Source organism: Penicillium macrosclerotiorum (genome assembly GCF_028827735.1).
Source record: "Penicillium macrosclerotiorum strain IBT 26536 chromosome Unknown utg000003l_segment0_segment0, whole genome shotgun sequence".
NCBI lineage: Eukaryota > Fungi > Ascomycota > Eurotiomycetes > Eurotiales > Aspergillaceae > Penicillium > Penicillium macrosclerotiorum.
The window spans coordinates 6,152,589-6,168,191 of NW_026643083.1; the positions used below are offsets into that span (position 1 = coordinate 6,152,589).

The window sequence follows — 15,603 nt, forward strand, 5'->3', positions numbered from 1 at the left end:
GCCTTTTCCCCGCCACATAGATTATGGTTATTTTTAGGGAAAAGTGCACCCCACTAGCTAAATCTGGAGTAATAAATAAATATTCATTCTCTGGTTTCAGAGTCCATTGTGGTCGACAAGAGACTAACAAGCTCGCCCACCAGTAGGTACACCTCTTCCGGCAATACCACCACAAATAGGTATGAGGTAAGTAGAGACTCGGTTCTAAAAATATCTCGCATGTCGCTCTGTATTCTCCTATATTAAGATCTAAAGACGAGGGATTCGTCCTAGACCCCCAACCCAACAGCTGTGACCATCGTTTCTGTTGGGTCGGGTGATCCGCACTGGGCCGTGTCATATACACTCGAGAGGATAAGCCGTGTTTCAACAAGCGAAGTACCAAATACCCCCCGGATAAGCCATACATCATCGAAAAAAATGACGTATCTGTTGGATTTTTTTCTACAGAACTCAACCAACCACTTCTGAATATTCAAGAGAACTCCCCATCACACTCGTGTTGGCTGCAGTGCCCCGGAAAAAATCCACCCTTTCGTCGTCCTTGGAGACCCTCCCTTCGAGAGGATAAAAATTGTGACTATAATTACTTCAGGGGTAAGGGCTAGCTACGTCTTTTTAAGCGATCCCCCTGAATACTGTGTTGAGTCCTCGTGGTCGATCTCATTCCGGGCGTATGATCTAGACACAGCCCGGTTCCATTACGTCATCCCTATAGCTTAGCTTATCTCGTACCTCCCTCACCAGAATGGAACTTCATCTTCGTTCTGCTCACGATTTTAGCTCAACTAATCATGGGAGGCTAAGTTAAGTTATCGACGCTTATCTTATCTAGAGTCCGGTGTTGCTTATCAGCGCGATCGGGCTTATCGAAGGTCGGAAGGCTGTCCCGAAAATTCGGGCCTTCGCTCTTACCCCGCAACAGACAAACCAGTTGATATCGGAGGCATACCCCGGTTGATCGCGGATGCTCTTTACCATCGCTTGGTTTGGCTCCTCAATCCGATATGCCCGCAACAACCAGCAAATCAAAAACCAAAAAATGCCAGCGGGCGTAAGTCTTCTGGAAATTGCCCTCGGAAAAGCTATTTCTAAACAGTAATGCAAGATGTGTACGATGTCGGGGTATGAAGGTGAAGTGCTCCGGATCTTATCCATGCGTCAGATGCACCCGTAAAAAGCAACATTGTGATTTTCCTGCGGAGGATGTGCGGATCTCAGTGTCAGGGCGGTAAATTGTTGCCTGCGATTCGCTCGCATTACACTGTTCTTTTGACCAACCGCTAATTCATTGTATAGCTATCTTCGTCAATTAGAAGACCATTTATTTAAGAGTACCGGGTCTCTACGCCACATAGATACCTCACATCGAAGGGTCACGTCTCCTTATGCAGGGGAGAATAACGTTGATAACGTTGATCCTCCTTCACCCAGCTCGCCGTCTATTATTTTGGGAGACGACGAGGTCCGATGGAGAGAAATAACACGGGGTAGGCTCATGTAATTGGTTCCGAAAAAAATACACAGCGGTGCTGATTAACCTTGGTTCAAGGGCTTGATCCTACTCTTCACGCAACACATACGCCGCACGTACAAGAAACAGAAGCCGTTGGAGATCCGGATATTGAGCAAGATGGTCGTAGATCACGATTTTCCCGAAATCCTCTTGTTGATAAAGATCCACCTTTTGCTCAAACACCCGATGGGCGTTTTTGTAAGCCTCTCCTAAAGATGGCCCTGGTCTATCCTGCTAACCGAAAATGCAGGGTATATGGGCCCAACATCATCTTGGTCATTCTGTCGGCGTGTTCTCCGCCTTATTGGGAGACGTGTCCCAGAATCAAATTGTCCTCCAGACCCTTGGCACTTAGATGGAATGGCATTTAAGCTTCAATGGAGACCCGTACCCCTAGATGAGGTACCTGATGTTTCAAATTTACCACCTCTGGATTATGCGCTGTTCTTGTTCAATACTGTCAAGTTCTATTTTGGATTTTTATCATTTATGATTGAAGAAGACGCGTATCTTCGAGATTTGCACGAGTTTTACAAAGATCCCATTGCCAAAGCATCTTCCTCGAGATATTGGTATGTTCAATATCTTCTAGTGCTGGCTTTTGGGAAAGCGTTTCTCACGCAGAAGAATCCTTCTGGAATCCCTCCGGGTCATCAATATGCCTCGAGGGCGATGGCTCTTCTTCCAGATTTATCAGGCATGCATGAAGACCCTCTGACGTGCATTCAGGCATTAAGCCTCGGTGCGGTATATCTGCAGTCTGTCGATATGCGCCGCGCTGCTTTTCAACATGTGAGTAAAGGTCGACCCCTGATGACCATTCATTCTATTAATAATCTTAGTAGATAGGACAAGCGTTGCGAGGATGCATTATAGAGGGTATTCATCGACATGTTCCCGAAGAACTCGGTGGACCAGAATTGTCTCGTCGCTGTCGAACGATCTTTTGGGTTGTATATATGCTTGACCGAGAATTTTCAGCTCTTATCGGTGCCCCAAGTTCAATTCGAGATGAAGACATTACAGTCCGGCTGCCAGCAGACGTTGAAGGATCCGTGGAGCACATTAATTTAACATTACATGTTCGACTTTCCCGACTGATGTCTCAAATTTTGACAAGTACGCTTGAACTTCCGGGATAGCTGACCCTCTGGCTAACATCACCTTTTCCAGCGGTTTACGGAGTTGGTGATGAGTTTAATGGGTCACTCATCCGAAATACGCAATCCATTTTACACCGGATGGCAGAGTTATCCCAGGATCTCACCGCATTCCTCAACACCCATTTCCATGGATTGATTGGCAGGGCGTCGAAGATGGCGATCAGACTCATGCTAGCTCATCATCATGTGAGATTTCTATTCATTCAGGTTTTATTTTATGAATTTTAATACCCAGCTTAGTGTATTGTTCTCACAACAAGACCTCTGGTCATGTGTGCTTTGAATATGCACATTGAGCGCACCGAGAGGAACACTTCTCAAAGCATATCATTGTCTCCCCCCGTGGCATCTCTTCTGCAGTGTTGTGCCGATTCGGCTCAAACGATCCTTCAGACCCTTCAGACCTTATCCGATGATGATTTGATTGGTATGCGATTGATGCCACATAACTCAACCCACACAGATTGACTGATCATAAATTGGTAGATGCATTTCTGCCATTTCAAGTCGAAGATGCTTCTTCATCTGCCTTTGTTCTCTATCTTATTCGAGCAATTGCGCCTTCTTTGATCCATAATGATACTTGGTTTGATCATTTGGAATGTGTGCTTGATAAATTGATTGCAAAAGGGAACTTAGCTGCGCCACTTCGACGACAAGAACTCAGACAGCTAGAGCAAATATTAGCACCTTTGACACCCAAGTCTAGCAGCAACCGGTCTATTCCAACTGTCATGAATCAAGACTCCCAAGTAGGTGAGGATTCATACAGTTTGGAACATGTCGATGTGGATGATGGCTTTGAATGGGATCTTCTAGGACTCAATTCATCAGTTAGCCTACCCCCGCAGGAGCTCTTAGATCTTGCAGATCAACTAGATGTGGAAACTATTATGCGATCTGTGAATTCCTGTGTGGGATAAGCCATTTTAGGACCGAAATGAACATTCTTTTAGTACCGAACTCTTGTTCTCTGTTAGGACTGACGCTATTCTATCACCTCAACTTTAGACAATATTGGTAAAGAAGCTTCTGTTGCATGTGCCGCGTTCCAAAGCTCCCACTCTGTTTCGCTCATCTGAACAGTCATGTCGAATCCACATGAACTAATAATTGGATAAACTTCCTGGCACCATATGAAATTCTCCTTGTTTCCACAATCGATGAAAGACTTCGATGCTTGTGATATTGCAAAGAGAGTGACTTGCCCTGTCGACATTCGGGTTGAGGGCTGCATACAGTAGGCTACAGACCGACAAATCTCGCTCGCATAGAACAGCATATCTGCAGGATCTGGCTCTCTTAGAAGAATATTCTCGGCCTGATAAATCACACGCCGTGTCACTAGTGATACCACCCAAAAGAGGAGGTATATTTTCGCTGTTTCCATGCTTTCGAATTTGAATGGGTCAAGCCGAGGATCTAACGGTAAAAGGCCAGTGTCATGTTCCAGGGCACCTCTACGACAAGGAGAAGGCCCGTCTTTAAGATTTTTGGCTGATCCATTAAGCCAATTCTGGAGAACTTTCCCAACAAAAACACAGCGTCGCAACAGGCGTTGTAATGGTGCCTTATAGGTAATCTCGGGATTGCGCGATTGTTGCTCGGCGATCTTCTCAAGTTCCATCTGCAGAGAAGCACAATCGGGAACTATTGCAAAAAGCTCATCTAGAGAACTTTCTTTTGCTCTCAGAGTCAAACAGCTATAGTCCACTTCTGATCTATACGGCGTGTTGATGAGGAAATATGTCTGCTGGGTTAGGAAAGTACTTTCAAACAAGCTGCAGCTCATAGACTTACAGTTGCCCATTTTTGCCTGGTCAACATTGCGTTGAAGAGAGAACGATCACAGTGAATATTGTAGTTGTAGTGTTTCAACATGGCAGTGGCTCCCTGGATGTGGGCCAAGCAATTTCTCATTGCAGCATTACCATTCTGCATGGTCTATAAAATTCTTGTCAGAGCGCAGCGATCACGACAGTCTGGGTCAATGAACATACTTCGTACGTATGAAACACAATGACTGTGTACAGCAATTCTGGCGTTGGTGAGCAATTTTGCTGTAACATACGTGCCATCTTGTTCATGGCACTGTTGTAGATCTCAACGCCATGGCGTGCCAATTGGCAATCGTTTGTCCTCTTGGCTAAGAATACAGATGCTAACGCAACAACTGATCGATCCAGCAGTTCTGAATTGCCTGATAGACTAGGGAATTGGGCCATCAAAAGATACCAGTTGTCATCTCTGCCGCTTAAATGCGTTTTATGCGCGAAGAAATTATCCATATACGTTGAAAACAGCTGGGTGCGAATGACAGCGTTTGTTTCCAGGTTGGTCGGTAATACCGTCCGTTCTTTAATCCTAATTTGTCGCGAAACAGGCCGTCTGACTTCGCCATGATGCGATCGCCGAGTGACGATCGTGTGGCAGAGAATATTCCGGGTTGTGTCGTACCCCGGACAAGGGATGCCCTTCTTCATGCACTTGGCACATTCTGGCTTTCCAAGATCGCACTAAACAAGGCTTTTAGCATTTTTAGCCACTTTGGATAAAGGAGTCGATTCATATACCCCAATTTTGCGCTTCCGGCAGTTATTGCATCCAAGGGACTGATAAGGCGTTCCACCCATCTTTTACGATGGAAATTGTCCTTATCCTCGCCAATAGCAGGCTATAACGCCTTGTCTCTCTTTTGGTGTCTCTGTACTGCCTCTTTGCATTAATCTCTCTATCCCAGGTGCCAAGTGTGCTCGTCGACTAGAGTTGAGTTGATCGTCAATAGGCTGCGGGGCCTACAGGGTACAGTTGTAGGAACGATCTGATCAACGGGTATTATATAAGCTCCTTGATGTCACACCATCGATCATCAAGGGATAATACAGATATCGATTTATGTGGACAGCTGGCTTCAAATAAGCGAAATTATAATCTACGGTCTTGGACCCATGCATTGAAAAAAGAGGTGGTGAAGAAGGGGCTAGGGTTGGGGGCCGAACAAGAAAGTTAGCTAGCCAAGCAGTAAATGAATGATGGATTGGGCCAAGCTTTTTTAGGCCATGTTCTACAAGAGGCAAATGAAGATCACTGTATTATTCAAGGGGTGCAATATTGATTATCAGCACCCCAGAGTCTATGTATCAGGGAAATGGCGGTCTGCAGGATGAATCAGGATTGATGTATATAAGACTACCCCGCTCCCAGAGGGCAGGCAATCGGACACCTCTTCTGTATATCCGTATGCCTCCTCCCTTTCATTCCTATTATCCCCTAGAGGATGGATCTGGTTTGCAGATAGGTGCAACCTTGCCCTAGTTTAGCAGAAGGATTTTCCATCATATAGCTAATATATAAGCACCATACTAGCCTTGTTTTCCTTCTAGTAGCATAGCATCGGGCTGTTCAAGATGATTCTTGAACAAATTTAGGAACATTACTGCTTCCCGCCCATTGATAATGCGATGATCATAAGTGAGAGCAATGTACATCATCTAATTTTGATGATTTGGATAGTTAGCATTTCTAGAGATGGAAGCCCGTCGTTTTGACCCGGAAGAATCTTACTGGTCGGATTTCAACTTGACCATTAACAGCCACAGGTCGATTTTAAATTCCATAAGTTCCTAAGACTGCGGTCTGGGACATATTGATGATTGGGGTACCGAATAAAGATCCCCAAATACCGCTGTTACTGATTGTAAAGCTTCCACCTACCAAATCATCCAGCGTAAGCTTTCCGTCTCGCGCCTTTTTGATACAGTTAGCCTCACCGATCATGTTTTTGCTTTCTTATGGAAATCATTCCGCTAATCACCTTGGCAACGAGCTGTGACATCCCCCTCTCAATCTCTACAATGTTCATAGACTCGATGTTTCGAAGCACGGGCGTCACAAGGCCCTTCGGAATTGATGCTGCAACACTCAAGTCGACATAGTCTCGATATATAATAGTATCACCATGTCCAAGGGACGAGTTTACGGCAGGAATCTTTTTCAAGGCAAGGACGGATGCTTTTGCCATAATGCCCATGAAGCCGAGTTTAATGCCGTGCTTCTCCTGCACCCTGTCCTTGTACCCCTCCCGCAATTGGATGACTTTGGACATGTCAACTTCGTTGAATGTTGTCAAAAACGCAGCATTTTCCTGCGATTGCTTCAAATGCTGTGCCGTCTTTTGACGTATCCGAGTCATTTTCACCTGCAGAGAGATTGATATCGTCAACATGGATTCAAAAAGTCTGACTCAGGGAAAAATTTCTCTCGGAGAAGGATATTCTTACTCTGTTCTCTCTCCGGCTAGGTTTACTTATCATAGAATCCATCTCGGTATCTGAAGTTACGACAGAGGATCTTGGTTGGGTCTCGGGCTGTGGGACCGCTGGGACTTCAGAAATCGGCACTTCACGCTGTGATATTGGCGGTGGGCCGGTAGTATGGCTATATTCTTCCACGTATGGCTCAGGGAAATGATTAGGCGAGCGGCTTAGTCTCCCCTCGCTGCTTTCTTGAATCTTCTCTGCTCCAGATTGCTCTCCTCCGGGTACGAGTTCCGCAATGGCCTGGTCAACGGTAACGGTATCACCTTCGGCAACAAGCAAGTGTTGAATGACTCCTGCATACGGAGCATTCACTGAAACATCAATCTTGTCAGTCTCGATGATGGCTATCTCCTCATCCTGTTTAATAGGCTCGCCAGCCTTCTTGGTAAACTGAGTAAGAGTTCCCTCGGTGATGGATTCGGCCATTATGGGAACGCGCACGATGGTGGGGGAGTCATATTGTGAGCCTGACACCGTAAATGAACGCGAAAACAATGGAGCATAATTTTTGCTCAACTCCTTATTACTAGCAGCGGGGTCTCTAGTTCTTGGGTTTATCGACCGGCGTATTCCATACTGTCGCGTCGCCTGAGAAATCCGAAAAGTGCCTGCTGCTCGGAAAGCCGAAGTAGAAAAGCAGCGAACACCCATCATGCACCAAAGAGACTGCTATTCCAAGATATCCAGTGCCGGAAAGAAAGATGAAATCTCGTTCAAGAGAAGTTTCAGAGAAATGCCTATCGTCTCTCTCTGAGTCCTTTTCAATGGTTTCCAGCAAAGCTTTCGGCTCAATGATCCGTACTTCGGCGTCTTGTCAGGTCGCCGACTTGTGAAAACAAGTGACCGATTAGACCCCAGGCTCTTATTTCGTCGCATTGCTTTATGACCCCTGCTTTGAGTGCCTGGTCGATAATCACATCTCTGTGACTACTTGAGACTATATACATTTGAGAGCTTTCGCGAGATGCAAATCCTTCCCTGAACTCCATAGAAAATTATATCTTTTTGTCAAAGGTGAAAATATAACATTTGCTAGCCATTTAAATTCACTCCTCCGAACTCCTGCCTTGATTCAGGCAATGAGGAAACATAATACGAAATGGAGCAAGAGAGTGTATTCTTACATCATCTTGCCTAAGTTGGCTGTGTCTTATGATACAATTGTTTCGTGAATATAGTTCATTTAGTCACAACTTTGCTTATATAAATTATTGAATGGTGGCATAATATAAGCTCTCCCATGAGTCTATCTCCCCAGAGCCTGGTTGGAACCATCAAGATTCGACTCAAATATAGACTGAACATGAAAATGACCCATCTGGTACAGAGCCTGCTGCCACTCTGTGCACCCAGTGCCCTGTACCCAGTAGTAATTGATATCATCAGAAAACCACCTTTCTCTGCGGGATGATGCCTTATCGCCTCCTTCCAAGGCAGCTCGGCTGGCACGAGTTGTCCGCATGCGTTTTCCACCAATTCCTTCTTCTTGTGACCAGATCGCGAACAGACCATCTCGATATTGTTTTAAGCGACCATCAAATACCATGATGGATCGAACATACGGGGCAATGTCTTCGGTGATAGGCGCGAGGCTATTTTCAAATGAAGGAGCGTGCCGACCGCTGGCAGGCATATAATATGGTGCTCGCATTAGAGGCTCAAAAACTTTGCGGTACCCAGGTAGGGAAGATGGGAGAATGTTTCGACGGGCAGCAGACTTTGCCCAGCCATTGAAGATACGTGTAGCACCAGCGATTTCCACATTTTCCGTGCTAGGGCGGAAGACTCGAGAAATGAAAGCGTCGAACGTGATGCCAATGGACTCGGTTAGCAAGGGGTACTCGGGTTGCAGATCAGCTTGCAGAAGAGGATAGGCGTCAATGTAGTTAGACCGGTGAGACTCTGGAAGTGGCGGAGCAGAACGATCCACAATGTCCTAGTTTCATGTAAGCTTTGGTGCCTAGGTTTTATGTCACTCGACTCACCTTAGACATTTCCATCGGACATCCGGTGCAAAGAATGTCCAGTACACTCCGCGTCTCGAGATAGTCGGCTTCTTGACTTAGTATGTCGAGTTTTTCTAGTTTCGACATCGAATTGTATTGGTCGGGAAGCAGCGATTCCGCCACACTTGCTCCCGCTGCGTCCTCTGCGTCTTGAATGCTGAGTCTCCACCAGTGAAAAGTGTTCTCTAATGCTTCTGTTTCTTTTGGCAGCGACTCCTTGTCCAAGAATGTGTCACGGTTAAACCAACCCATGTAGGACTCGTAGGTATTCAGGCTAAGAACTCGCAGCCTTTCACTATTTTGGTCCACGTTTGCTCCAGGCGGCCAAATGGGAAGGATCCAGTCTAATCCAGCTTTTTGACTTCCAACAGCCATTTGACACCAAAAATTTAAGTCCATGAGCGATCGCCGAATATCCATGCCGGACGCATTATAGAGCTTACTAACTGCGTTTCGCTTCAACACATGGCCTTCATTTGCAGCAACAAGAAGTAGGTAGTCGAGAGCAAGGTCAGGAGGTGGCTTTTGATATCGCAAAATGGCGTGTAGGGACATGTCCTGAATTGGAACAAGGCTTTCATCGTTGCAAGTGATAACGATTGGTCGCTTGGACTGACTGATTAGTGTCAAAACACCAGTCCAGAATTGTCGGTCTTCCTCGAAGAGAATATCAACTTCTTCAAGTAGAATCAGAGACTGTTTTTGCTCGCGAGTACGCTTAGCCTCAGTTTCCGGTAGGGGGCTTGGCGTTAGCTTTTTCTCTGGCTTGATATTCTTTGAAGGTTGGCCCGTAAAGAAGCTGAATAGCTTATTTTGCTTGGCATCGTCAACAGCAGGTGGATCTCGGGTCTTGCAAGATGGATCATCGTTTTCGTTGAGAAGGTGAACCAGATGATTCTGTGTCATGTCTCCAACCCTCTCAAGCATGTCTCGGGCACTTCGGCGACTACCAGAATTGATCTCAAAAACCTCAAAATCCAGCTCCTTCGCGATCGCATAAACAGATGCGGTTTTTCCACAGCCAGGAGGACCACTCAGAAGTATAGCGTTAGTCATCCGGCCTTTGTCACTTCCTTGATGAGCATGCATGGCAATGTCTCCTGACCGTACAACAGTCCTTTGTGATGATGACACAGTAACCTCTCCAGCCAATTCATCGTCTGATCCAGATAGATTGTCCATCTCCGAAGCTTCCTCTTCACTCGAGACAATGAATCCATCAAGTTTCTCCGTGTTTTTTCGCTTTTTCTTGCGTTTCTTGTCGTTTTTGGTATTTGATTTGGCGCCTTCTTTGGATTTACCTGTATCGACTGCGGTAATTTTGAGATGCTGTAGCCAATCCCTCAGGACTTGAATTTCACGGCCAACTTGAAGCACGTCTTCCGTCATCTTAGGAGAATATTTATGGACCCAGAGCTGCGATTCGTATTTCCCGCAGTCAAACGCTGAAACAGATGTAAGCAAAGTAGAGTAGAGTCTCTTGATAATTGGGCAGGAAGGCGTCCTAGAGGGTTGATGACTGGGCAAACACCAGGACATTTGACTGTCAATCGCGGCTTGCAAAACTCGACCACTAGCAGTATGTCGTCCTGGCAAGCGAAGACTTGTTTTGTCATTATGAAGTAACTGCAAAGATAATTGAGCCGTCTTTCTTGCGTGAGCGGTACTAGTTAGCAGGATGTTTTCCTGATCTGTCACGATAATAGAGGCTGTCTTGGATTTCTTGCGGTCGCTGCCGAGGAGACTGGAGATGGGAAGTGTTTTGGGAGAATCAATTGACCTGATGTGTACAAGATCTTTGGGTGGCCATAATGGATCAATCAGTTCCGCGAATTTGTTAGTACGACGAGCAAACATAGAGGATTGTCCAATTGTCTGTATTTCCCGCTTTGTTTCCAGGGTGCCTGACTGAGGTTGTTTCATAGGTCGCTTGGAATCCAAAATCGGTGGAGCTGTTTGGCTGTCGCCAGCTGTCACATTGTCAAGTTCTTTCTGGGAAACCTTCTTCAGAAAGAATGGATGTGTCGGTTTATCAGTGGCAACATCCTGAACAGGGCGACGTGGTGGAGCAGCAGGTTTGACATTTTTCCTACTACCAAGTATGTCTTCTATCAACTGGCCCAAATTTCGTTCAGACCTAGGATTGTACTTGAGAGAGACCAATTTGCTTTCAACCTTGCGGGCGCGGCCTCGCTTGCTGCTTCCTCGATTTTGGGAAACATTGCCCGGGGAATCGATTGGCGGGGAACTGAGCAATCGCCCGTTAGGATTCAGTTTCAGGATTTTTCTTTGCATGTCATTCGCGTCTTCTTGTCCTTTTTGGTCCGTGAATTTTGGCTGCTCTGTCGGAGCAGCAGCATTGATCTGTGATTCGAGGGACCCGCATGGAGATGGATGAGCCATAGTTCCCGTACTGGTGCCTGTAGATATAGCGTTCGAGGTTGTTTCAGAGAGAGATTTCATTCCCAGCCAGCTTGACAACCCTGCCTGAAGAGGTTGGTCGTGTTCGGATTGTTTGGTTCGTTCAGTCTTGCGTCTCTTCCGCCGTCCAGCGTTGGGATCTTCATCCGGACTTAACGGTACAGCTACACGAGGCATTGCGGAGTCTGAAGCACATGGTGTTGAAGTCTCGGTTTCGAGGTGTGAGTTTGTCACGGAGTTTTCCAACGGAAGAGTATTCGGCGTGGGTTCGTTATTTCCGGGAGGCGGCACAGGTGTACTTGCTAGGGAAGAGGTAGGTTTTGGCGAGGGTACAAATTCTAAGAACCAATGTAATTGTAAGTAGCCATTGATTGAATGGTTAATTGTTAAGATCATCTCACCTTGTCGGAAGAAAGGATGAACTATGGACTGTTCACCCTGCCCCATAGCGGTAGGTGGTTTGGATACGACGGTATCCATATGATGAACAACCTGGAGGCTCATGAAGAAGGTGCCATCACGTTCGATCGTAAATTTAATAGATCAAAGGTCACTGGCAGGTGATTTCAGGCCTCCGATTCCCAGAGATGCAGAGTTGAAGTGGAACGTCGTTATCGCAGTTATCAAGCCCAACACGTCCGACGCGCCTTTCGCGTCCCATCGGCTTATGTCATCCTGATTCCGTCACCTGGACTCGACCCACGTTAAGTGGTACGCTAGAACTATTTGGGTTTAGAATGGCAGACTCCCGGGCCGTTGTTATCCCGAAAATTTTTCAGATTATCCGGCAAGACGTTTTGTAGCTTCATCGATTCACATTGTTGAAGGGAGAGGATTGAAGGACTTTCAGGCTCTTCAAAGATTTGATTTTGCCTGTCATGGATCTGCAATCTCCTTCAATCTTGGCGCAATTGCCTCGCCCTCTTCATGCTTCCACAGGCAAGACTCATATCGGCGATGTGCACAGTCTTGCCGATGCCAAAAAGCGCAAGCGCTATGAAGTCGCCGTCGCTGTTGATGGAGAGGCAGTCAACATCTACAATGTATGACTCTACACTGTAACACGGACATTTCAAACATTTTTGATGATATGAACTAACTATCTTTTGTCTTTTCTTTTTAGATTCAAACACCCAAACTAGTTACTAGCTACGCCGTTCCTCCGCAGTCGACTTTCTCTTGCCGGCCTTGTTCTGTACGCCGAAAGCTGGTGAAAAATTCGCTAGTGAAAAGACAAACATACACCGCTTCAACGAAGCCTGATCACCAGATCAAGTGTTTCCTCGAGGAGATTGGAAATGGCTCAAGCGCGCCTGTTATTTCTTCGTCGACCGCCACCATTACGGACTCCAAGAGCCCAACCGCATTCGTGGGCATTATTCCATTTAGCGTCGATGGCGATGACGAAGTCAATCCTTTTGATATTCTTGCTGTGCATCAGGATGGTCGGGTGCGCAGGTTTTCTTCAGACTTGAAAACTCAGCGTTGGAGTATTCAGCACTCGGAGATCGCCAAAGTTTGCGCGACCCATGCTGTTCATTCTTGTTTCTTGATCGATCTCGAAGATGCAAAGAAGGGTCTTTTCAGGAGAAGACAAGATCTGGCTGCGCTTGCTTTGGGAGATTCGACAGCTGGGGCTGACGAACCATCGGTTTTGCTCATTGTATCCCAACCCAAGACCGCAGACACAATTGCATTGGAGAATGTGAATGTCCAAATATTCTCTGTGCCTGCTAACTCCAATGCTGGAATCCACGCTCTCGAAGAAAGCCAGCGCTTGCGGCACCTACAAACGATCCAGATCCCTGCCCTTCCCGGACTTGGCCAAATCAACACTCATGGCCTGCAATGGAGTTTCCACTCGGGATCTGCAGGGCTTCAGCTCTCATTTGAAGCCGGATTTGTCAATGTCGACTTATCACAGTATTCCCCTTGTGTTACTTCGCAGTTTGTTCAGAATGAACGTTTCTCCTCCGTCATGCGTATTTCACCCCAGTGTGTGATTGGCGCCACTCAGTCTTTGGTGGCTGTATACGACACACAATACCAATCCGTCCAGCGCAGTATCACTATCGGAGACATTCTCCCAGGAGCCGGGTCAAATGCAAATGGACCCACGACTTTCATCAGCTATTTCGCAAAGCTTGGAATTGCGGTCGCGACCAAGGGTAACACTCTCATTGGATTTGATTTGACCTCCCTACACAACCATTGCGGACAGTCCCTCAAGCGTTCCCGAGATGGTCTCCTTATTGATGCCATTGGAAGAGGTATCGGGGCGTCTGCTGCACAATGGGACAGCCTGGCATCTCTGCCAATCACCTCTCCGGAGCAGGCGGAGAAGTGGAATATATTGACCAAGACTGTGAACGCGGCCACTAAATCCAAGGATAGCAAGCTGTTTGACAAGGCAGTTCTCGATTATTTTGGCTCCGTTGAGGCTCCCGGCTTACTTCCTACGCGCAAACAATATGTCAACTCCGAGTCTACTCTGTTCTTGCTGTCGAAGATCTTCGCCGTCGAAGACTCTGTGGTCAACGACAGGATCTCCGCGTCCTCATCATCTCAGTTGCGAGTTATTCTGTGGCCATCAGCTACCTGTGACTGGCTCATTCAATTGGGTCATCTATCGGTGGACAACATTGAAATTGCTTTGCGTCGCGCTTGCAAGCCCCGTATCCTCCAGTCCCTTCCCACTGGATCTTTTGTTCAGGCCCTTATCAATTTCGATCCCTCTCTGAAGCATGTTAATAGTGTTCTCGGCGGCCCCGCTGTGATCTCTTCTGATGAGTTGGCCTATGCGTTGAAATACTTTCTCAGCCAGGCGCGCTCGCATTCTAGCGCTTTGGAAGAGACAGCTCGGGCTATCACCAATGGTGATATTGCTACACCCACCCAAGAACTCACTCGTCACCTGGGAGATGAAGCTCTTACCTTGAAGGATATCTTCACGGGTCTCAACACATGTTTGCGAAGCATTCACTCGCATCCGATTCCTTCCGTTGTCCGATCTCTCAGGTCCAATTTGTCCCAGCCCGAACTGATCTCCATGGTTCACCACTTACGCCTATCTCTTGCCACTGGTGGCTACACTTCCCGTTTCACCGAAAATCCTCCCACCCCAATCACCATCGACCAGATCACGCCTAGCCTCTCTCTTAATGCCATCACCGACCTAATTACTGCTTCCGTAGATGCTGTCGGTCCCTCCGGTTGGATATCTGCTCTGCCCAGTGTAGATGATCTCGATGACTCTGACTCAGCCATCGCTGCGGCTAGTCGCGAAATGGAGCTGATCGCTGACATGAAGTCCGAGATCTCTGCCGCCCTTGCGGGTGTGGAGGAAGCGACCTATCTGAAGGGCATTCTTCGCGAATACCTCCGTTTCTCCGACCAAGTGACGACCCCATCTGTTACAAGCACGGATGTCCTCACCGCGATTGATGAGAATGCCACACCGGCACCCTCTCATTTAGTTCGCCACGAGAAGCTCAATGGGGCTGATTTGATGGTCTTTACCCGCCCTGGCGAAGGTGAAGATGGCTATGATGCGGATGCTAGTGGCAAGATGCTTCCGCTTTCCTTGAAACCTTCTTCGACAGATGTCTCGCTCACCAAGATCAAGAAGTCCACCGGTGAGACCAAGACACGGACCAACCGTGAGATTGGTTATCTCCGCCGCAAGGCCGTCGGCAAGTACTCCTTTGAGAGACTTCTCATCTAGAGTCTATATTCCAGGCGAATAATGTTTTCCACTTCTTTTTTCTTTTTCATGTGTCATATTGCAGCCCAACATTTTACGGACCTGGGTACCATAGGAGTTAGCATCGACGGACAAAAAATTACCATTTCAATGTACGAATTTTGCAGGATGTGTTCTTCTGGTCTTTTCTTTTTTCGGTTTTTTGTTTTGAGAGAGATTTCAATTTTAAAAGGAATCTCCAACGCTTCGAAGGCTAAGGTTCAGTTTTTCATCAATCAAAAGGAATGAGTAATCGATTCGCTAGACGAGAGATATGATGGAAGAATGGCGGATACCGAGAAAATATATAATAACGGTGAGCCTCCATTCAGATTGAAAATACGTATATAGAATCGCGATCATCAGAAAGCCCCTACGCCCCATATATGATTTCTGTTCATCAAGCTTCCTTCAAATATCAAACCGCTGAATTGAA

At 46.7% G+C, this 15,603-nt stretch overlaps 4 protein-coding genes across 4 annotated transcripts; 2 read left to right on the plus strand and 2 right to left on the minus strand.

The window, feature by feature from the left end:
- Positions 1–1,042: 1,042 nt before the first annotated feature.
- N7462_005119 (fungal specific transcription factor domain-containing protein) lies at positions 1,043–3,602 on the plus strand (the record flags this gene model as incomplete). The annotated part of the gene is made up of 9 exons (XM_057076844.1): positions 1,043–1,054; positions 1,109–1,125; positions 1,300–1,490; positions 1,553–1,714; positions 1,767–2,308; positions 2,362–2,635; positions 2,690–2,865; positions 2,920–3,106; positions 3,166–3,602. 9 exons carry the CDS (start codon positions 1,043–1,045, stop codon positions 3,600–3,602), a joined length of 1,998 nt encoding a protein of 665 aa, XP_056936349.1.
- A 2,683-nt stretch (positions 3,603–6,285) lies between these two features.
- Positions 6,286–7,649, minus strand: N7462_005120 (uncharacterized protein; the record flags this gene model as incomplete). Its single annotated transcript, XM_057076845.1, has 3 exons — positions 6,286–6,426; positions 6,494–6,877; positions 6,960–7,649. 3 exons carry the CDS (start codon positions 7,647–7,649, stop codon positions 6,286–6,288), a joined length of 1,215 nt encoding a protein of 404 aa, XP_056936350.1.
- Positions 7,650–8,244: 595 nt separating this feature from the next.
- On the minus strand, positions 8,245–11,905 carry N7462_005121 (uncharacterized protein; the record flags this gene model as incomplete). Its single annotated transcript, XM_057076846.1, has 3 exons — positions 8,245–8,934; positions 8,984–11,763; positions 11,827–11,905. 3 exons carry the CDS (start codon positions 11,903–11,905, stop codon positions 8,245–8,247), a joined length of 3,549 nt encoding a protein of 1,182 aa, XP_056936351.1.
- A 398-nt stretch (positions 11,906–12,303) lies between these two features.
- On the plus strand, positions 12,304–15,149 carry N7462_005122 (uncharacterized protein; the record flags this gene model as incomplete). The annotated part of the gene is made up of 2 exons (XM_057076847.1): positions 12,304–12,468; positions 12,549–15,149. The coding sequence occupies 2 exons, from the start codon at positions 12,304–12,306 to the stop codon at positions 15,147–15,149; spliced, it is 2,766 nt and encodes a 921-aa protein (XP_056936352.1).
- Positions 15,150–15,603: the final 454 nt, after the last annotated feature.